Source organism: Sus scrofa, chromosome 13 (assembly GCF_054392235.1).
Source record: "Sus scrofa isolate SSC_HxYL_T2T_F1_AM1 chromosome 13, Sscrofa_HxYL_maternal_Yorkshire_Landrace_v2.0, whole genome shotgun sequence".
NCBI classification, from domain to species: domain Eukaryota; kingdom Metazoa; phylum Chordata; class Mammalia; order Artiodactyla; family Suidae; genus Sus; species Sus scrofa.
Genome location: NC_139395.1, coordinates 74,160,256 through 74,183,315, shown reverse-complemented (window position 1 = coordinate 74,183,315; position 23,060 = coordinate 74,160,256). Strand labels below are relative to the sequence as shown.

The window sequence follows — 23,060 nt, the reverse complement described above, 5'->3', positions numbered from 1 at the left end:
AGCTATCACTGATTTAGTAAAATTCTGAGGAATTGAGATGGAACATTCCATTGCTTCAGTTTCCACCTTCAGAGCGAACTGTATCACCCTTTTCCTGTGTCCATACCCAATACGCTATGTTAGCTTTTTTCTCCTTAGAGCATTAGCTGAGATTTTTTGTTTGTTTGTTTTTTTGTCTCTTGAGGTTCACACCCATGGCATATGGATGTTCCCAGGCTAGGAGTCTAATCAGAGATACAGCTATCAGCCTATACCAGAGCCACAGTAACATGGAATTTGAGACAAGTCCACAATCTACACCACAGCCCATGGCAACACTGGATTCTTAACCCACTGAGCGAGGTCAGGGATCAAACCTGAAACCGCTTGGTTCCTAGTTGGATTCGTTCCCCCTGTGCCACGATGGGAACTCCCAAGATTGTTGATTTCCTCATAATTTTTAGGGGAGGGAAAGATGGTATATGATGTGTGTGTGTTGGTAAGTATGGTAGAATATTTCCTCCGGATTCCTAAGAAATATGTTTTCCTTACACATGGGAACTGGCATAAGATTCTTAAATTAGGTGTTTAGATTTGATATATATTTGATAGAGAGAAACAAAGTGGCTATTGCTGGAAGCCTTTAAAGATGTCCTTTCTATCTTCCATGTTGTCAGTTTAGTTCTTTAGCTACTAGTCTCTGCTCTAGTCTGAATGTTTGTGTCTCCCCAGAATTCATATTTTGAAATCTTAAACCATAAATGTGGTGGTATTTGGAGATGGAGCCTTTGGAAGGTGAGGAGGTCATGATGGTGGCACCCTCACGAATAGGATTATTGCTCCTATAAAAGAGATCCCACAGAGCTGCCTGTTCCTTCTTGCATGTGAGGACACAATGAAGAAAGGGTGTCCATAATAAGCCAAGACAAAAGCCCTCACCTGCCTTGCTGGTTCCCTGATCTCAGACTTTAAGCTTCCAGAATTGTGAAAATCAGTGTCTGCTGTTTACATGCCACCTAGTCTGTGGTATTCTGTAGTAGCCTGAATGGACCAAAACAGTATCTGATGGTCATTTTTCAACCCAGAGTCTGCTACAATTATAGGTAATTCTTCAAGCAAATTTTTGACAGTTATTTTCTAGCCTGACAAGAATTTTGCTTCTTTCTTTGTTTTTCAAAGAAAGCTGCATCTTCATTAAACAAGCCTTGGCTGCCAAGAACCTGACTTAACACTGCCTTCCATCCTAACTCCTCCCCCATCTCACAATGCTACTTAAAAAAATCTTTAGCAATTTCTAGTTTCTAAACATCCCAATCTTTACTGCCACATCTGACCCGAGTCTCAGTCTACATCCCAAGCTGAGACTTTTCTTACTGCTGCTCTGGAGGTCGCACCAAACTGACTCTCCCTCATGGCCAGACAACCTGCCCACCCCAGACTTAAGCACTGTTGTTCTGTCTATAATATTATTCCTTCTTTCCTCCTACTCTTTCATCTTTCAAAATCTAAGCTCCAGAGCTAGTTCTGAAAGGAAGCGTTCCCTGAGACTATGCCCCATTTTTCCATGTTACAGGATCAGATCACTGAACCCTGTTCCTCTCCCTCTTCACATTAAGAGCATACATCCTAGCATGACTCTCCGATTACCCTTCACTCCCCAGCAGATCTGCATGCAGGTCCCAAGGTCAGAGGAATTATTCTGGTTTTGCTCACTCCTGTATCTGCCATGTCTGCCAAAACCCGTGGCATATGAAAGGTTCTGCCAAAGTTCAATACTTGAACTTTTTTTTTTTTTAAAAAGCTCAATATTCTGATTCAAGCTCAATATTCTGATTTATATACTCCATCAGAACCCAATCATACATCTCATTTATCACAACAGTTTCAGTGAAGTCAACTGGAATTGTACACTGATAAGGGATCCTGGCTTGCAATATAGTGAACAAATTTGAAAGGCAGCAAAACTTACAGAGAAGGCATACGGGTGTCTCTGCCATATTTAGGTGTTGCTTTCAGAAGCACATCATACCTGCCTCATTTTGTAGTAAGCGGGAACCGCAAATGGCAAAAAAATATATGATACTTAAATCAGCTACTATTTATTTTTAACATCCTATTGAACTTTTCAAGAGGAAAACTTGACTTTGCATGAAGTGACAGGAGCTGGGCTTCAAACACCTATAAATCTGAAGTATTGCTGCATTTCCCAGGTGTTCCCCAGTGTAGGCTGGTATGAGGGAACGCAAAAGTGTACAAATTCCAAATTACTTCACAAAGTAGAGATTCTGTGGCTATTTTTGAGATGCTATGTTATCAACTACAACTATCTTTCCAGCTGTGCCTGCCATATGGATTTATGGATTCCTGTGGAGTGTTGTTATAACACAACTCCTTTCCAGGGGTTCATTTTGAGAGTGAGGATTGTGATAATGTGTTAACCTGTGACCAGCTGATGTGAAAAAATCAGGGTGTCTTACTGTTAGAAATGGGAAGAGCTTTCTTGGCTTGGTATAGAATGCGCCCACGGTTTTATTAGTAGCCAAGATCTGCCTAAAACATCACGGAACTTCTCCCCATCGGCCTATGCATTAAATTGTAACATTTCTTTTAGTTCATCTTGGAAGCAGAGTTGGTCTCTCTATATAACAATTATGACTTCATCTGAAATTTTGTATTCATCCTATATGCCTCCAGTGCCAAAACTGTTAGCGAATATAGTTAACTCAGATAAGCGTGATTCGTTAAAAAGGTTTTCATCCATACTGTTTGTTTTTCATGAATAAACAGCCATTTAATTAAATCGCTTCTTTTGAAATCAGAAGCTATAATTCCACATTTAGACAAAATGCCATAGTCCATCCCTTTGCCTGTAACAGCGAACATTGCTTGTCCAAATGCATTGTGTTTCTGGTCTTTGATTTGGCCTACTCCAGTTATTTTTTTCCCCCTAAATGTCTAAAATCTAAACTGAATGAATTTTTAAAAAGCAAAGTAGAAAAAAGGCCAACTTCTTATTCATACCATCACATTCACAGGAAGGAGATCCCTGACAGCAGTGAATATTCCACTATTAAGACTATAATTTTTGATCTCCCAACTGAGTCTATTTCCACATTTCTAGGATGCAGTCAGCATTTCCTCCTTCTATGAACCACACCATCATCCTGCTTAATTCAATGTAACATCATGATGCACTGACCTGACAAAACACTGATTTGTTGCTGAAAATGTGTCCAAAGAGTGGCTCATTTCTTTTTTAGCTGAAAGGACGAGCTTCATATTTCCAGTGGGTATTAAAACAAGAATGCTTCCCATACATCCTGCAGGGATTGGCCACTAGATTATTTATGAGAATCTCAGCCAGGTTCATGTTGTTGAAAGACCAGTGTTGATCATTTGTTCTGCTTGGGCTGGCTCATCCCTGGTAACACTCTAATGGATGAGAAAGGGGTTTTTCAAACCTCCATACTTCTCACATCCCCAACCAGTGCCTGGGTTTCTACACAGTATCACTGTTCACTGCTTTCTGGGACAAGATATATCCAAAAGGGAATTATTGTGCATGCAGTTGAGCTTTGTTGAAAGATCACGGTTTGTAGATAATTTGGCTTTTATGGATCAAATCTCCCTTTCCAAGTGCCATTTCCTTCTGGTGCTAATGTGTTTGACCCTCACTCTAATGGATTAATGGTCCTCCAATTTTAAGGATCAAACTTAAAGATAATCACTTTGATTTTTTTTTTATTTGATGTTTAAGAAGAAAATAGAGACCTCCCCAGCTTGCATTTAAATCTATCCACAAATACTGTTATACAGTGCCTATGACTAAATTAAGTACAGAGTAACTACCAGGAGAGAAGCTGGGTAATTAGGGCCATCATTAACTAACTAAAATCCTCAGTTTCTGCCAAATAAAGAACATGGAAACATTTACATAAAGGCAAAGAAGGAAAAGAGATAAAAAAAATTATTAAAATGTATTTCTGCTGTTTTTTAAAAACTAAATGATCCTCTTTAGTCTACTAAATGCAAGGAAATTTAATTAACAGCTAGTTATTAAATAGCTGAGACTATTTCTAAGTGCCATTGCCTGGGACTTGATTTGGATGCGAAAAAGTCTTAAACTTCTCTCTTACTAGAACAAAAAAGATAATTAAGGTAGAAAGCTTACAGCTACCATTCCTTGGGAACTCTTCTTTGAAAACAGATCAGCAGTTCTCTATATGGGTTAATTTAAGAGATGGGTGTGGGCAAGAGTTCCCAGTGTGGCTTACATCCCAACATAGTGTATGTGAGGATGAGGGTTCAATCCCTGACCTCACTCAATGGGTCAAGGATCCAGCCTTGCTGCAAGCTGACACATTGGTTGCGGATGTGGCTCAGATCTGGCATTGCTGCTGCTGTAGTATAAGCTTGCAGCCACAGCTCCAATTCAACCCCTGGCCCAGTAATTTCCATATCATGTAGGTGCAGCCTTAAAAAAAAAAGAAAAAAAAAAAAACTGGGGGCTGGCGCTCAGTAATATAAGACCTAGAATTATTCTATGATCAGGGAAGGCTTAATATTTCACAAACCCACTTTTTCTACTCATAAGTATAGAGTTGTTGATATGGAGGCACTCAAAAGAATAGTCATGAAACATTAAAGTTATTTTCAAGAGTTCACAGGAAAATTAAAAAGCCAAAAGTATGTCAGTAGTGTCAGAGAATAAGCATAACCAATTGTGGAAAAGGACATCATAAATATTCACCTCAATTTTTCTTGTCATATCTAGAGATGGAGAAGCTCACCTTTCTTCTAGAAATTCTAGGCCTAATTTCCCCTCCTGCTTCCCTTGTTGGTTCTGTGAGCTACATCATCTCATGGCTGAGAGACATGGGGCTTGCCTTTGGAGTGGTAAGGGCAAATAATCCCAGAGTCCTCTCCTCCCAAACATGAAACACTCCACCAGGCCACTTAAGTCAGACAAGTTTATATATGTGGTCTCTGATCAATGTGGCTTTTTTTTCTCAGTGGATTACAAAAAAAAAAAAAAAAAAAAGGAGATAAAGTAGATTTACTGCACAGAGGAAAGCACCATCTTCTAAACTGTTTCACATCACTCCCTGCTGATTACATCACTCATGTACTATCACCTCCTCTGACTGACAAAATGACAAGAGGAAAAAAGGGAGGAAATGGATCCCTACGTTTCAGATAAAAGAATCCAGGTTCATATCTTTTGTAGGAACGTGGTAGAATCAAGGGGTATAGAAAAACATTTCCTTAAGAATATTTAACACTGGATTTTTAAAAAAGGCAACCTAGTACTATGATGTTGAACTCAATATTAACCTTTCTTCACTGAATTTCAAAAGATGTCAATTCAAGTGAATATATTATACTTTGGGCTTAGAAATGGTACTTAGAATGCATCTTTTTCCATAGAAATAATATTATAAAAGGTGGTTTACCCAAGTTCGATCTGTAATATTCTTGAAGAATGGAACAACAGTTATTATTTCAATGCTGCCCTAACTAGCATTTTAAATATTATTTGTATTTGATTTTATCCAGCCCTTCATCCAGACATGTTCAATTACCCATGTCCCCACTATATCCAGAAAAGGAGATTACTATACTTAGAATGGGGTTCTTCTCTAGCTTCTTATGACAATTAAGTGATTGTTACTCTAATGACCGATTAAAAATGTCTAATATCACTTTTTTTAAAAAAATGCCATATAAAATAAGCTGAAGACTATGTTCTTTAGTCTAAAAAAAAAATCCCAGTGATATTTAAAAAAATCTCATCTTCTCTGAGGTCCACCTGATGCTTTACTTCTTCTAAGGAAATGAAGTGGAGCCCACATACTCTACACACTAATGGAAGATGCAAACACAAAGATAAACAGGGTCTGGCCTATGAGAAGACTATTGGTAGAGTTTCCTTCAACTGTCATTTTGAGTCTTTAAAAGCAATTTTAAAATGTTAGAAGCATGGCTAACTCAGCATTTTAAGAAAGCCACAATGCCAGAGCATGATGAGCTTATGTTAATAATAGATGTACATTCCAGATGAATCTCTTGGAAGACATATCTGAAAAATATTTGCCTACTTTAAGATTGGTACATGAATGTCAATCAAGAATCGTATGTCTTCCATAAGCAGTTTCCTGATTTAACTTTAATTTTAACCATATGTAACTGAAAAATCAAACCAAGCCGAGTTTATTAAATCAGGAATATTCAGATGTTTAAATGGTGTAAAATGCTGCCGCATTTATCAAGCCTTTTTATCTTTACAACATACAGGATAAGTTTAAGGGACAAAGATAAATTCCATGTGGCTGGCATGACTTTGTGTGAGGATTTGAGAGTTATGCTGGGAACCAAGAAGACATGGGGAAGGAGAGGAAGCCTGAAATCTTGGTGAGAGAAAGTAGAGAGAATAAGCTCGAAGTGGAGGGATTGCTTCCAGAGGAAGGCAACCAGTTGTCCAGACAACAGAGTGACAAGATCAGAACCGAGCCAAGTAAGATGTCAGTACCCAAGGGGGTCTAAGATGGTGGGTGGGGCCTGGTAGCTGGACCTCCAGGAGGTCACAATATTCAGAATCCAAAGGTTTGAGGTTTGGAGATAGGTTAAAATGGAATCTGGCTGTAACTTTGGTGAAAACACAAAGGCAAGAGCTGAATTGTCTGGATTCAGTGGAGTCGGTTGGTATGTAGAGCTAATACAGACACACCTGAAAACCTAAAGCTATGAAAAATTGGTAAACATAGGGTCCATATTGGGAGAGGAGTGGGATTAAGTCATGGAGAGGGGAACTAGGCATTCCCTGCCTTATTCATTATACATTCTTGAGTAGAATGTAGATGTCTTGAAGATTATTCTGGGCATAAAGGATGCTCACTTTAGCATCGCGGATTAGTCCTGGCCCAATGACCTGTCAGCATAGTTTGGACTAATTAAGAAACTGGGTGAGCTGGATTCTGAAGGTGACATCTTGATGCTGGAAGCTGAGCATATGAGGAGAGATGAAAAAGAACGGGGCTCAGGAATTACATAATTGGCTCAAGTAAGTTAATAGCAGAGCTAGGATTAGAAGGTGGGTGTCCTAGTTCCATGCTTTTACTTCTGTCCTATAGCAAAGATGAAATAACCAGATGCATTAACCATCCTGTGGGAAGGCGTGACTGACTCTTTTAAAGCTGTAATATTCATGACACGTTTAGATCAAATCAAATTTCTGGGACCTGAAGATGTTCACAAATAGAAAGGTTTTGCTGGGACAAGACCTACTCGATTTTGTAGGGCAGAGACATGAGTTTGCTACCCTGGCTGCATATTAGAATCATCTGGAGTGCTTTTAAAACTATGAATGATGCCAGAGGAACCCTTAACAAAAATTTCATATTTGATTGATCTGGGATGGCACACAAAAAACAAATGCACACAGTCCAATAGCTATTTGTACGGTTGTCTCCTGGCTGTAAAAAAAGAGGTACATTCTAGGCAAAGGTAACTCCTGAACTTGCCTTTGATTAATGTGTGACCTCACTTAATCTCTCTTTGCTTCTATTTCCTTATCTATGAAATGCATGTCCTTACTTCTTATGGGATTATTGTGAGGATGAAAAGGTAACATAATGTAAACTAAAGCATTACAAACACCAAAATGAAATCTCCAGATACTATCTTATAAGGTCTCTCAATCTGGTGCCATGTGAACGGGATCTAACTCTAGCGGGGATATATTCTGTGTAAAAAACATCAAAAGAGACAATTATAGGTAGTTTTTCTAAAACTCATTAATGACAAAAATAATCTCAGTATCAGAATCATGTGGTTTTCTTTTTTTGTATTCTATGAAGGCACATTTTTATTAATAATAATGTTGTAAGAGCTATCTAAATGTAAAATGCTACTTCTTAATATTAATACCTTGGACAAAGCCAGTTTTTTCTTCGTTGTTCCTCTCTCTTAACAACGTCAAAAATATAGGAATCCAAGGTCAAGCCTGAGGTGATTATATTGTATTTTCAACTACTTTATTTATTTATTTATTTATTTATTTATTTGTCTTTTTTTTTTTTTTTTTTTTTTTTGCCATTTCTTGGGCTGCTCCTGTGGCATATGGAGGTTCCCAGGCTAGGGGTCCTATCGGAGCTGTAGCCACCGGCCTATGCCAGAGCCACAGCAACGCAGGATTTGAGCCGCATCTGCACCACAGCTCACGGCAACGCTGGATCCTTAACCCACTGAGCAAGGCCAGGGATGGAACCCACAACCTCATGGCTCCTAATTGGATTCGTTAACCACTGAGCCACGACGGGAACTCCTCAATTACTTTAAATATGAATTTGACGTAAGAAAGGTCCAACCCTTTTGCTTGGGTTTGATGTGGGGATCAAAGCCCTCCACCTCAGCAGGGGGAACTTTTGTAGAAGGTGAGAAAAGTGGGTGGATCTTAAAGCTGGTACTGCCTCAGAGTCAACTAGAACAATAGTTTTGGGGAACTCACCCCAGTTTATGCTATCAGAATATCCAGAGGAAAAGGCTGTGCACCTGTGGCTCGAACATGCTGCCCTGGCGATGCGCCAGCTTCTTGTATACCCCTGGCCAGAGGTCAGAGGTATGTGTGGGAACCACAGGTAGAGCTCAGGGCTTCTCAAACTTCAATGCACATGTGAATCACTTGGAAATCTTAATAAAATCCGAATTCCAATACAGTAGCCCCTGTGTGGGGCCCAAGACTCTGCCTTTTTAACAAACTTCCAGGAGAGAGATGCTTCTGGCCCATGAACCACATTTGGAGTAGCAAGGATCTTGGTGACACATAAAAGGAAGGAGGAAACAAAAACCTCCCTTGATGAACAATTCATAGAGATTTCAGTGGTGAGTAAGCTGGCTGGTAGACAAGGAGTAGACAAGGAGGAAGAATCTCAAAGTACCTCGTTTCTATTCCTATTTAATGAGTGCCTGGCTAAAGATCATGAATTCCTGCTGCCAAATGACCTTGGAGCTGATAGAAAGCAAGGTGAAAAATCTGGATCATAAAATCTTCGTTTTAAATATGAAGTATCACAGACATCCAGAGCCCCAACCTTCATAGTGATTTCTTATTTTTTGGTGTTTGGATTAAGATTTAATAGTGCAATCTATGTAATGACATCACATCTGAATTTGTAGAAATTAACCAAGGGATGGGGAAAATACTATACATTGTGATTGGAAGGGTACTGGCAATACCTACTGATAGAAGTGCTTCTCAAAATAGATTAATCGCTGCTCATTTCTATGCTACCCTAAGAAGGTCTGACACTGCACAGCTTTTGAAATAAGACATGAAGCATCCCTAACAATGGATTTCATGCCATTACTCCGTATCCCACTGATATAATAAAAGGCTGACTCATTTCCTTTCCTCTGCATGATCTGTTACAATAGAAACTGGGATACCATATGCTGGGTTTAAAATACTCAGACGTCCAACGGGTTCTTGGTGATTCTGCCAGATTTAAGGTGGTCACAGCCTGGAGATGCAATGAGAGAATCACTGCTATATAGTTTGCATAGGGGGATTTTGAATAAATACCGTGGGGGGGGGATTTCATCAGATAATCACTGACTCCATTGCACCAAACTGATGGACATCTGCGATGCTCTTTTACAACCTTCCAGACCCACCTGGTTGTTTCCTTGCAAATTTCCTTGCCTTGTGCCTTGCCCACAGTATTACTTGAGCTCACTGTTTCTAATAGAACCCATAATGAGAATATTTATTTCCTTGTCTTTCACCATCAAGACTGTCAGGAATGTCAGCACAGCTCAAGGAATGGGATTTCAGAGCTGCTGACTGCTGCCAGCAGAGACAAGCGTATTTCAGTGGCTGTCTACAGAAATTTTTAATATATTTCTCTGTGGGAAGGGGAAGGTATTCAGGTACCTCATTGAGGAGCAGCACAGCAGCAATTCCTGTGTTCTGTCTTTCCGGAAGATATTATACCAAGAAGTCATGGGGGACTTTTTTTTTTCTCAATATGCTACCAGATTAATTTTCAGATTTGCTGCCATGTTGTGAAAACTTAAGGTAGACAGCAGGAAAAATTAGCAAAATCCTCCATTCTTATTTTGGTCAGATTTCATAATAACAAGTGACTTCTTAGTGTGAGTGAACATCCTTTTAATGTAAATATATGTCCAGTTAATTGGTTTCCTCATAGCAAGGACAGGACTTCAATAATGCAAACATACTTGATAACTATGTTCAGTCTTTACTGAGTTATTATTATGAAAGGATAGGGCTAAAAGGGGTCTGAGAGATTGCTTTTGATCATTTCATTTAGAGATAAGTGTTGCATGAAGCATTTGAACATAGTAGCCTAATATCAAATGATTGGAAACAGAGCAAAGAACAGAACTCATGTCCTGTACTCCAAATGTAATGGATCTGATACTAACTTGAAAGAAAAATGAAGTCCTAAAGAAAAAGCCAATTTTCTACAACAGAAACTCCTGAAATCTAACCTGGATTCTCTTCAAATAGCCAGAGTCCTAACAATTCCATATTCTCCCTCCAGTCTTGGCAGATTGCAGAGGGAGGTGCCTCGACTACCTGCTTTTCTATTCATCCTGCTGAAAATGCAAGCCTTTTGTTTTTTGTTTTTTTTTTTTTTTTTTTTTTTTTGCTTATTTTTATTTCCTGCTAAAAATGTTAGCTGAGGCATTAGGTGAGAAGGAAAAGTTAAAACTTTTGAAGACAGGACAAAAATAAAACAATGCTTTCAAATTATCAGTTTAAAGTATTTTCTTTCTTAAGTACATGTAAAGCCAGAGAAAATTAAGGTTATAACAAGGAAAACAGATATCAAATTAAACTTTAGCCAGCAATACCACAAATGGAGCTTACTCATCTTGTTAGTACAAACTGTAGTGGAATCCTAAAAAAATGCCACTAGCTATTAAACCTCCACACCACTGAACTCTCTATGTGTAGTCAGATTTGCCTTTCAGTCGTTAGTCCCTTTAGCAGACACACTGCAAGTTACCTACACAGAGTCTGTCCATAGTCTCCTTTATTACCAAAATTTTGATTTTTTAGGGCTATCATATATCTGCATAAGACACTTGATTTTTCAGTCTTTTTTTGCCACTGGGGTGACAATTAAAGGCACTTAAAATCCTCAGATAAAGCAAATGTTCCATAATACAAAAGCAACTTGCAATGAAAAGACTTCTGACATCTGTCCTGGCCTCTTCTGATTTCGACCTTTCTGCACTGCACACCTGGCACCTTAGCCATTCCCTGCATTAAGGACTTCAGAGAAGGACCAGAGAAAGAGCATTAGTCCTGGAAGATACCCCCAAGAAGTGGTGCCAGCTTTACGTGACATATCTTCGGAAGTCTTATGTCTGAGAACAACCCAAACCCAAGTCTGTCAATGGGTTTTCAGGGCCTTGCAACCAAATGCATTCCTAACTAATTTAGCCACTACGAGCCGCCCTCACAAGGTCATCTTGGATTCTGCGGCCAAGGGACTTTGGTTCTGGGTCTGATCTTCTTACAGATCAATGAGATGAAAGGAAGCACGGCCATCTTTAAATATAATGAAGTTGGAAGAAGTGCTAGTGGTTTTACCGACACGGCTTTAGCAAGCAATGGGATTCTGAATTTGACTGACTCAGGTGTCCTTCCCCTTGTGCCACATAGACAATGGAGGGATGGAACATTTGCACAATCTGATATTTTCCTATCCTAATTATGGGAGGCATTGACAATGATGTTTCCTCGACACGGAGGGACTTTGGGATTCTCTACAAATGACACTGTCCCCCTGGCTAGTGCCAAGAGGGAGAATAATCAGCAAGAAAAATAGCAGCCAGTGAAGTGCGCACATTTCAGTGCATTGATAGTTACCTCCAGAATGCGCCGGTGGGCCGCACAGCAGTACCATCCCCTGACCTTGGCGTACAGACACAGTGCTTCTCGTTCTTGTTTTAAAGTTTTCCAGATCTGTTGGGAGAAATAGAGAAAAAGGTTTAAAATTTAAAGTCCTAAGACATTATGGGAGAGCACCCATATTTCAAAAGCTACTTCTGTAGCACCCAAACCAGGGGAATTCAACTTAAGCCTCTTTTTATGTGATATTGTTCTATCCTCCTTGATTTTATATCTATACCATAGGGTAGCCCTTTGCCACATGTGCCAACTTAGATTAAAAGCAGGTAAAATCAGATGAAATGTATCATTCATTTACTCAGTCATACTAGCTGCATTTTTATGTGTGCAAAAGTCACACATAGCTACTGGTTTCCATGTTGGACAGCAGAGAGAGAGATAGAGAAAACATTTATATTACTGCAGAAAGTTTTATGGAGAGACTAAGGTTTAATGATGTTAAGTGACCTCTCCAATTTCTCTTTGTAGTTAAATATCATTATCAGAATGTAAATTCATATATTCTAATGGTCAATTCTGTTCATTCCACAAATCATTATCTACAATTATGTTTGTCATACTATATGTATCTAGAATATGACTCTCTCTACACACACACACAATACACACATCACATGCAACGTACAAATAGACGTATACACACACACATATAGTTATTTTAAAGTTCTTGTGTATTTGTAAGTATTTTTAAGTTACTCCCCAAGTTAACTTCTGTTTGGAAGAAAGCTCCCCTTCCTCAAGGAGGTCAAATCTGATTAGAGAGATAAGACATTACAAACCCCGAAATTACCAGTGGAATCAGTAAACATGTGGTTTTCAATAAAAATAAGTGAATGTAAGACATATGTCTAATAAAGTGACAGACATATTAGTTTCAAAAAATGTTTTTTCTTTCATCATTCCAGATGTAAATCCTATCAAAAAGGAGTGTTTTAATTGTCATTGTGTTTTTAATTATCTAAAACATCGGATGTAATAACTGCTGACTGGATTTGAGGATTATTCTAAGCCAAATGTGTCCTGTAGGGGTGCAAGCCCTGTACCTGTGCACACCAATGTTTAGTAACATTTATTGACTATTTCCTCCATGCTGACATTTTCTAATTATTTTATGATGACTATCTCAAGTGATCTGAACAACAATTATATGAGTTAAGCACCACTGAGGTCTTCATTTTACAGACTAGAGAAGAGAGGTATACAGAATGTGTTAAAAGGTACAACATCAGTGAATGATGGAGCTAGGAAATGAACCTGGACAGCCCGCCTCCAGTTACAAAATGAAATGTTTCCAAACCCGGGCTTGGTTTTAGGGAGCATGCACAACGTTAAAAAAAATTTATACACATACATTGTCTTGATTACCAGTGTCTTCTGGAATTACACAAAGTTTAAGCTCCTACAGTATTTTTTTTATTAACTATTTATAAAAATATGGTTTCCAGTTTAGGATAAAAACATTGTGAGAACATAGCTTCTGCCCTGTAGGGACCCAAGGGCTGAGTGGGCAGGACTGACAGATAATATCTAGTCATGGGAACCCAAAGACTGTCAAAGATGAGGTGTAAAGAGGGGTATCTGGAGGACACGCACATCCTCTGGACAAAACAAGCAAGACCATGATTTAAATTACATTTCTGATGTAATAAACTTTTATGCAATGAGCACTAGGTGAGGTTAGGGCATGTTTTTTTTTTTTTTTTTTTTTTTTTTTTTTTTTTACCTCTCTCTCTCTCTCTTTTTTGCGGGGGCTATACCTGTGGCATGTGGAAGTTCTGGGGCTGGGGATCAAACCTTTGCAACAGCAGCAACCTAAGCCACTGCAGTGACACCACCAGATCCTTACCCACTGAGCCACAAGGGTACTCCAATTTTTCCTTCTCTTTAAGGAAATGGTTTAAGAAACCTTCAAAGACCAGGGAGTTTAAAAACTTCATTATGGCATTAATACTATAAACTACTATTCCTAAAAGTAACATTGAATCGCTCTGAATTGTCACTTCTGCATACAGGTTCTTAGAATAAGCCATCTAAGCTTCTGCACAGACATCTTATTCAATTTCCAGAGTTGCAGGAAAAATTCAGAGCTGATGGATAATAGAGATCTAGTCTTATCCCGGCAAAATCCACCATGGTTCTGATTAGAGGAAGTACCTTAAGAAATGGAAAAGAACATGCAAATTGCATGCCATGATTTTTTTAAGTATCCTTATTGAGCTTACAAGAACTATATTGCTGTTTCTTCCTTTCTTCCTTTTTAGTTTATGAATCTATATGGTTCCACAGGATTTGGGCAGTTAGAAAAATGACATTAATCTGGTATTTGAGGAAATATTTAGATAAGATTCTTAGTAGTTAACTGAAATAAATTCCAGATGGTAAACGCTACCTAGAGAGTGAATGGAAAGATAGCATTTGGGCAGATCTGGGTTTGAAAAATCATCTCATGCCAAGTTGTGTTGTTGACCTTGGACAAGGCTTTATTTTCTCATGAATAACATGAGAATAAGTGGGGTTTATTTTAAAATAAGAATGATAGGAAAAGATTAATTGAGGTAATATTTGAAAAACACAAAGTCCTTAATACTACAACTTTGGTGCTTAATATATATTTGTTCTGTCCACTGAGGAATGCTGTGATCCAGCGACAAATCATACTCCAATTTTTCCATTTAAGAATGGGTTTTGAATAGAAAATGCACTATAGAGAGAGGGCTAAAGAGGGTAGTCAAATTCCACTATATTTATGCACAAGTTTAAGAAAAGATTGCATGTCTATTATTGTTTTTTTCAGATATAACTATCCATTCAAATCCTAATTGCTAGCAACAGGATAATTTTCTGAATTAAAGAACTATGCATGTGAATGGGTATTTTTTTGAAACATGGACACTCATTGCCAGGACCTTCCCAGAAATAGTTCCAGAGATATTATTGTATTTAGGGTCATTTTAACTCCAAAGCCTTGGTACTAGGTAATGATCAGTAGTAACAGACACTCAAAGTTAGTTAGAATACATTATAGTTAATGTTCTGTCACTATGGCTGTAGCACCAGCATCAATAATTGCATCTACCCACCAAATGTATTGAGGCCATACCACATGCTAAGAAATTTTCATATAGTCTCATTTAAGTCCACGATAGTTTTAATTTGCAATTTGCAGGCAATGTAACTGAAGCTCAGAGACGTTCAGAACTTTCTTTACACACCTAGAAAGTGGCTGGAAGAACATAAAGTCATCTGCCTCTCTCCAAAGTCACGGCTCTCAAGCCCCAGAATCTGTCACTTCCCCGCTGACTTAGTAAAAGCCAGTGAAAGTAAGCATTCAAACTAGGTACTTGACATATTAGACACACACACAAAAAAGTTTTGTTTGAATGAATTTTATGATCTTCAGTGAATATGTAAGAAAATCCACATTTCAACTCAAATGTGATGAGTCAGTAATTTGATTCCAAATCTTCTATTCTTTTGCTTTTCTTTGTGGATGAGCACTTGATGAGGGGGTTTAATGAGGAGATTTTAGACATCAAGGGCAAAGGATGTAGCTGAATGAGGAGAAAACAATCAGAAACAGTTCTACTAAAAAGTAGGATCGTTGCATTTTTAGGAAGGGAGTTGAACAATGAAACTTGAGTAGTATTCCCTTTAGCTCTGTGTAGCTAGTTACTAAAGATATGGCCTAATAAATGATATATAAATACAACAAGTAATTCATATCCAAGTACTGTGGTTTTTTTAAAAACGGTTTTTTTCCAGCTTTGTGTATCATTCATTGACAAGTGACTCGGGGACTTTATTTTATTTTATTTTATTTTTTTTCAAACAAATGATTTTTTAAAAAAATTCATTTTGGGGTTGATTTCATCCATCAGCATTTTGCATAAATTTTTCCAGAAATCATGTACTAAAAAACACGGTTTTGTGATAGGTATGTTTTCATGTCATATTTTTCTGTGAAAATAATCAACCTCTATTCTCCTATAGAATATCATATTAGCACTTTATTTTTATATGAACATTTTTAAACATGCTATAATAGTTGGAATGTGTAGCTCATTGAGAGCAGAGAGGAAGTGTTTTAGCAGCTAAATTCCTTGAGGAGTAAAAGTGAACAAAGGTCTTAAAGCTGTAACATGTGATAAATAATAAAAAACCTTAATATATGAAAACATTTGGAATTCAGGCTGCAGAGTAAATCAGAAAGTGCAGGGAGAAAAATGTCCATGTATTTCCTATCTGGAAAATTACTAAACGTTTAGAGCTGAGGAAGAGCTAAGTTTACAAAAAATACCTGTATGTTATCTAAAGAAAACAAAAATGAGAATCCAAGACACCTACCTACCTTCCTTCCTTCCTTCTTTCTCCTTCTCTCTTTCTTTTTTTCTTTCTTTTCTTCCTTTCTTTCTCTCTTTTTTCCTTTCTCTCTCTCCCTCCCTCTTTCTCTCCTTCCCTCATAGAGCCACACCTGTGGCTCATGAAAATTTCAGGGCTATGGGTCAAACTGGAGCTGCTGCTGAGGGCTATGCCACAGCCACATCAAACCCTATCCAGGCCACATTTTCAGCCTATGCCACAGCTTGCTGCAATGCCAGAACTTTTACCCACTGAGTGACGTCAGGGATTGAACCTGCATCCTCACAGAGACAATGTCATGTCCTTAACCTGCTAAGCCAGTACAGGAACTCCACCAAGATATTTTTTGAGAAGTAATAACAGTAAATAAGAAAGAATAACTTTTTTAGACCATCATTAAGGGACTGTCCATCACACACATGAACAGGAAGAGTTCAAGCCATTCACAGGGTGAGACCACCCAGAAAAGAACATAAGAAGCTCAGTTTTTTTAAATGACCAGGAAAAGTTATTGAGATAACGCATATCATGTTTTTTCAAAAACCCACAAAGGAAAAAGAAAGAGGAAAAATGATACAGTGAAAAATGCAAGTAATGCACATATTTTTAGTAATACTTTAAGTGAAAAAAATACCAATGCACTTTTTTCATGACTTAAGTAGAACTAGATTCTATTAATCTCATAGGGTGGCCTCAGAATAAGAAATTGTCAGTACCAGTTGCCTTTGTTAACTGCTTCCTTCAATTTTGAAAGAAGCAATCAATAAAAAAAAATCAATATAAGCTTGGAAAAACGGTCAAGCGATACATCTGTTATGAATATAATCTCCATAGTTATGGCTGTACCATTTATTTGAAAAGAGGTATTTGTGGAGCATAACTTTAAAACTCAATTATCATGCAGCATATTTAAAATTACATCTTGACTTTGCTCTTGAGCATGTGCAGGTGTAGATGCACATTTGCATGGTTCTTGGATTCTAGAGACTCATACTGAAAATAAGTCTAACTTGACAAAACCTTATGAGTTGTAAAGCCACATTTTTGACATTCTTTCCACACAGGAAGAAGGAAGAAACTATTAGTGAGACTGGCATGGTTGACTGGGTTTTCCTCTGAGAGAGGATATAGCAGGAGGAAGAATTGTATAATGGTTCAACACACTGGCTCTGGAGTCAGAAGGCATTCTCACTCATTCTCTAGCTGTACCATGTGGGTGAGTGACGTATTTCCATGAACTTCAGTATTTTACTCATCTCTAATATCAGGACAATAATTCCTCACTCACAGGGCTCTTTGAAGATTAAGATTATGAACATAACACAATGACTGGCCCAAAGTGAGTAGTCTATAAATGTTAGCTATATCGTTATCATTTCTGAGCATCACAGGAAATCTACAGAAAGTGACTCTCTGGGAAAAAGCTAGTGATTCCAACTCTCTATCAGATAAAGTAACACTAGAGTAAATCAGGTCAATCCCACTGTGGCAAAATATGCTGATAAGACTTTCAAAAAATATTCTTTTGCTGGTCTTAATTGTGTTTTCAAGTCTAGACTGATGCTGAAGTGAACCAGATACCTTATCCTTTGCAGTGCATGGAATATACTTTTTTGTGTGACTTACAATTAAGATATACTCACATATACTGAATTCAGATAATTTTCCTTAAAAACTTCCCAGGATGATATGTCTGCAAGGGCTTGTCTTGTGTTACTTTTTCATGTTAAAGTGGAAAACATCACTTTCATAAACCAGTAGATACAGATGTTGTGTATCTTTCATTAAGGATACAAAACATGTTATATATTTATTTATTTATTCATTTATCTTTTTATCTTCTTAGGGCCACACACACAGCATATCGAGGTTCCCAGACCAGGGGTCGAATCAGAGCTGAAGCTGCTGGCCTTCGCCACAGCAATGGGGGATTTGAGTTGCATCTGCAACCTATACCACAGCTCATGGTCAGGCTGGATCCTTAACCCACTGAGAAAGGCCAGGGATTGAACCAGCATCATCATGGATGCTAGTCGGGTTTGGTAACTGCTGAGCCATGATGGGAACTCCTTACTTTATTTTTTGCCATGCCTTGCGTCATGTAGAAGTTCTCAGACCAGAGGTCAAACCTGAGCCACGGCAGTGATCTGAGCTACAGCAGTGATGATGACAGATCCTTAACTGATAGCCCACCAGAGAACTCCCAAAATATGCTATTTTAAAATAGTAATAAAAGATGAACATTATATTATTTACAGATTTTATACATTTACTCATTAAGCTTAAAGGTGTAGAAGTTTACACTAATGAAGAATGACTATAAATGCAAATGTGAATACAAAATTTAATAAACAGGTATTTCAGTACCTTACTTTTCCTTACATTATTAATTTCCCTGTTTGTTTAGTCAATCTCCAGCAAATACTTTTTGAGTTCCTTTTTTTGGTCCAAGTATTGGTATCAGCCATTTTACCTCTCCAACAACTAAGTAGAACAAAACAAAAACCTATAGATACGCTAAATATTTGATATTAATGCCCCAATTTGTTGGTAGTTAAAAGTAGGGGACTAAAATATAATTCTAGAAAATGGTTTGACATTGAAAAGTGAATCTCTTTCCTGGAGATCTTTGTAGAGGTAACAAAGGAACTTATTAATATTCTTAAGTTAACGTACACTCAATTTACAAACGATTCATTCACAGAAATGGCCTGTGACCTTGTTCTTTCAGAGACTAATGCTACTGCTACGGACATCACCTTGAAAATCCTTATAGAACTTATTTTTAAGTAATAAAGGAAGAACTCTGAGGAGTTCTCCCAGGTGCTGATTCCGACCCTCACTATGTTGTCCCTCTGAATATCTGAATTTTTTTTCTCTCTCTTTAATCACGTCAGAGGAAAGTCTATAATTTAGGGATTACTTTGGAATCATAGAAATGCAACTTTAAAACCATAAATGGCTGCAAATGCATTACCTTGCTATTAGTCACTTACAGTGAAGGATAAATTAATTCAATATGATTGTTTCCTCTCAAATAAATAAAAAAGTATGGATTATTTTATATTATTTTGTAGAAGAATTGAAAAGGAAAAGGAAAACAATAGGATGAGAAGGATGAGAAAAGGCATGTAGAGATTGCCAAGAACAAATTTGTCTGGGTTCAGACACTCCGTATTTTGCAAAAGGGGTTACATTCCTCTTTCTCTTTTTGTAAGACATTACCACATCACTTTTTCTTTTCTTTTTGTTTTGCCTGCACCAGCAGCACATGGAAGTTCCTGGGCCAGGGATAGGTCACAGCTGTGGCAACGACAGATCCTTAACCTACAGCACCACAGCAGGGACTCCTACTTTTTCTTTTCTGTAAAAAAAACCTAGACAAGAACTTAAAATAGCATAATCAGTGTGCATGTTAGGGAGGATTTGGGGGGCTGCTTTGGCAATGTAATCACTTTTATAAATATTAGCTCTGGGAAAAATATAAAGCCTGTTTCAAGTAGCTTACATAAAGAACACAATTTCTCACTTTTCATGTATTCATTTATTAGATCCTCACAACAACTCTGAGGTAAGTAGTATTACTAATTCTATTTTATATACAGAAAAAAATCAATATCCAAGATCACAGTCCTCCTATAAGGAAGAGTGTGGATTAGACTCCAGATCTTTGATCCAGAAGTTCATATATTACGTCTCTGTTCTATACTGAATTAAATAACAGAAATGAAATGATACTTGTTGATTATCTGATTTGTTATTTCAGACTCATACTTTTTTACCCTTCTAGTATTATTTTTTGACTTTACAAGAAAATAAAGTTTGCATTGATGCCCTTTTCTCTGTAAGTGTATGACTTTGCTGATAGCTATTTTTATCTCTTATTTTAGTCTTTTTCTCTCTTCTCATTTTTTTGACATGCTCTATTTTATCTAGACCTTCATGCTATTTAAGAAGCCAGGGAACAACTCAATTTAAAATGTTTGAGTTTCCCTGTGTGTTCCATAAAAGTGCACACCTATCTAACTCATGAGGTTACTGGGATGAGTACAATATGGCATCGTAAATACTGTTGTTCTCCTTTGGAGACAGGTGCCCTAAAACACAAGCTATTATTACCAGCATTTTTCTCTACAGGAGCTCATCTCTTTTCGCATATCATCCTGACTCAGGAGTGTTAATGGTTAGGCAGCTGCATTCTCTATCTTTGGTTTCATACTTACACAACGCAAAGAGAAACAAATGTTTCAGAAATCATTTGGCCTAGCAAATTTTAGAGCAAAATACTACACTTCACTGTGCTCTACAACGGCCCATAGGGATCTGGTCTCTGCCCAGATCCCCAGTCTCAGTCCCCGCTATGCTGCCCCTTACTTATTTATAGTCTAACATCTATATTTCCCTTTCTGTCTTTCAAACACCTTGAGGTTAGCCTTGTTTCAGGGCCTTTGAACTCAACTTGGTGTTCGCTTTGTTTGGAATGCTCTTTACTCCTCTTTTGGCTTAGCATGCTCATTCATCGGGACCCAACTCAAATGTCACCTCCTCAGAGCAGCAACCTCTGAGTGTAGCACCTCCTTGCTACAGTTACCCTCCATCATACCACCTCTTTATGACGTTTTCCTTAGGGCTCAACACCAGCTTCTGCAATTCCTTTGTTCACTGATACGCTACTTGGTTTGTGGTCCCTCCTAATCTTCCAAATGAAGGCTCAAGAGAGGCAAGAATCTTTTCAATCTTAATCAGGCTACATTTGTGACAGTGCCAAAAACTTGGCTGATATATATTGGGTGCTTAATTAGTATTCATTGAGCATTGCTCTCCCTCCTGTGTGACTTGATGTGGTGGTCAGAGAGACTTCTTAGAGTAGGGTGAACTTTCTTGCATTTGTCCCCATGACACACTGTCTTCAGCATCTTGGCTACAAAGGACATTTGTGTGCTCAATGGCTAGGGACCCTCTAAAACATAACTTGAAGAAAAGATCTCTAATCCAGGGCACTAAGCCACCTATCCTGCCCTAAAATGAAAAGCTTAGAGATACACTAAGATTAGGATGCCATCAGCATATGAAACAAATTCATTGCTTGGCAAGAGAAACACCCTCTCACCCACTGACACCTGCCCCAGGGTACACTTGAGATGACAGAAAACATGAAACAACATCATGCAAATTGCATGGGCCTGTTGCTATTTGTGATCAGGGCTGTTAACAGCTAGTCAGGCATATATATATATCATACAATTATATGTTCTTCACCTAGTGTGAGAATTCTATAACTTGACAGACTTATGCTCATTGCAACTTTGACAGAAAGAAACATGATTCTTCATTGTGAACTTTTTACTTCAGAAGCTTTTTCTTTCCCCTCTGAAAATTAAAATTAGCAAGGTGTAATTCACTACCAGTTTTCTTAAGAAACGGGCAACCTTAGAGGGCAAATCAGGTATATTCAGGTAATAGGAGGATGAATATTCTCTGAGGAAATGCTGAAAAGGCACTGTATCAAGAGGCCATCAAGTCACTAATCTACAGGAAAAACCTTGGGAAGCTATTACTAATGGAGATATATAGGCCATATATCATGAGAAAACTCAGAGACCACATATCCACCAGCCATACAAGTGGTCATGAAAAACCCTTCTTCAAAGTGAAAGGAAATTGCTTCATCTCAGGCTTTTTCATTCCATTTCTTTACTTGTATTACTCTTTCAGCGGTATAAGCCTGAGCAATGAGATCACGACCGTATTTGCCTAACACTTATCGGCAGTGGATGCAGTCTCTGAAGGAAGGAGGAGCACTTTCTTTCTTCCTGCTCATATGTAAAACTAGGTAGATGTTCCTATACTTAAACTGCCTCTTAATTCTATCCAAGAAGTAGACATTTTCCCAAAGCAGCTTGGGAGGAAATTACTCTGGTTGTTAAGTTTAAAGGGAGAGGTGAACTTTATCGGTATAACCTGACACCCAAGCTCTGCAGAAAAGTTTTTCTTTGGAAGCAAATAGAATACTCTTCACTATGTACTCCAATTTTGGATTTCTGAACTAATAAAATAGGGATTGGTGACTCATAAAGAAAAATGCCAGTCATGCTTAACTTCATTGCTCCTAAGAAATTGGACATACTTTGCCATACAGCTATGTTGGGGACATCAAAGCTGTTGGAAGTAACAGGTTTTTTTTAATCACTGGCTCATAAAGGACTATTTCTTTTCTCTTTCCCATCTCTGTCTCTGATTATAAAGCATTTCTTGGGTTACTGGATGCTGAATTGGCTGTACACTGGTTAAAAAAATTTAAGGGCATGAAAAATTCTGTATATAGATGAAATTCCCAGATGAAGAGCAGCTGTTATTTATGTTGAATTTAAGTTGCTTCGGCAACTCCAACCATATATTTTTATCTCATTTAATTGCAGTTTTGAAAATAAAACCATCATCAAATATACATGCAAGCCATGTGTTTATTCATCATCTATTTAGATTTTGCTGTGGGCACTGTTTCACCATTCTCTTCACGGAGAGAAATCAGAGATTAGGCTGCACTGTGGTAAACCTGCCAATTTTGGAAAATGTCATCACTCAAGCCCCTTGCTTTTAAATACACCCTGAGAACTAACACAGATTCATTCAGTACCTAAAACATGCCTCCAATGAGCACCTATTATATGCCAGCCACTGTTTAGGCACTGGGGTTACATCACTGAAAACTAAAACAAAACATAAAAGAATCTCTCTTCTCAAAGAGGTTAAAGTGGGTGAAAGGATTATAAACAAA

The 23,060-nt window shown here is 37.9% G+C and overlaps 1 protein-coding gene across 50 annotated transcripts in view; it reads right to left on the bottom strand.

The window, feature by feature from the left end:
• CNTN4 (contactin 4) overlaps positions 1 to 23,060 on the bottom strand; it is a 1,001,048-nt gene that overhangs the window by 233,123 nt on the left and 744,865 nt on the right. For all 50 annotated transcript variants that reach the window (XR_014823611.1, XR_014823612.1, XM_084989189.1 and 47 more), the window contains one exon: positions 11,882 to 11,977. Coding sequence is in view for 48 of the 50 variants with exons in the window: in XM_084989189.1 (XP_084845315.1) it covers positions 11,882 to 11,977 (96 nt within the window). In the remaining 2 variants the exon portion in view is untranslated. The remainder of the gene's footprint in view (positions 1 to 11,881; positions 11,978 to 23,060) is intronic.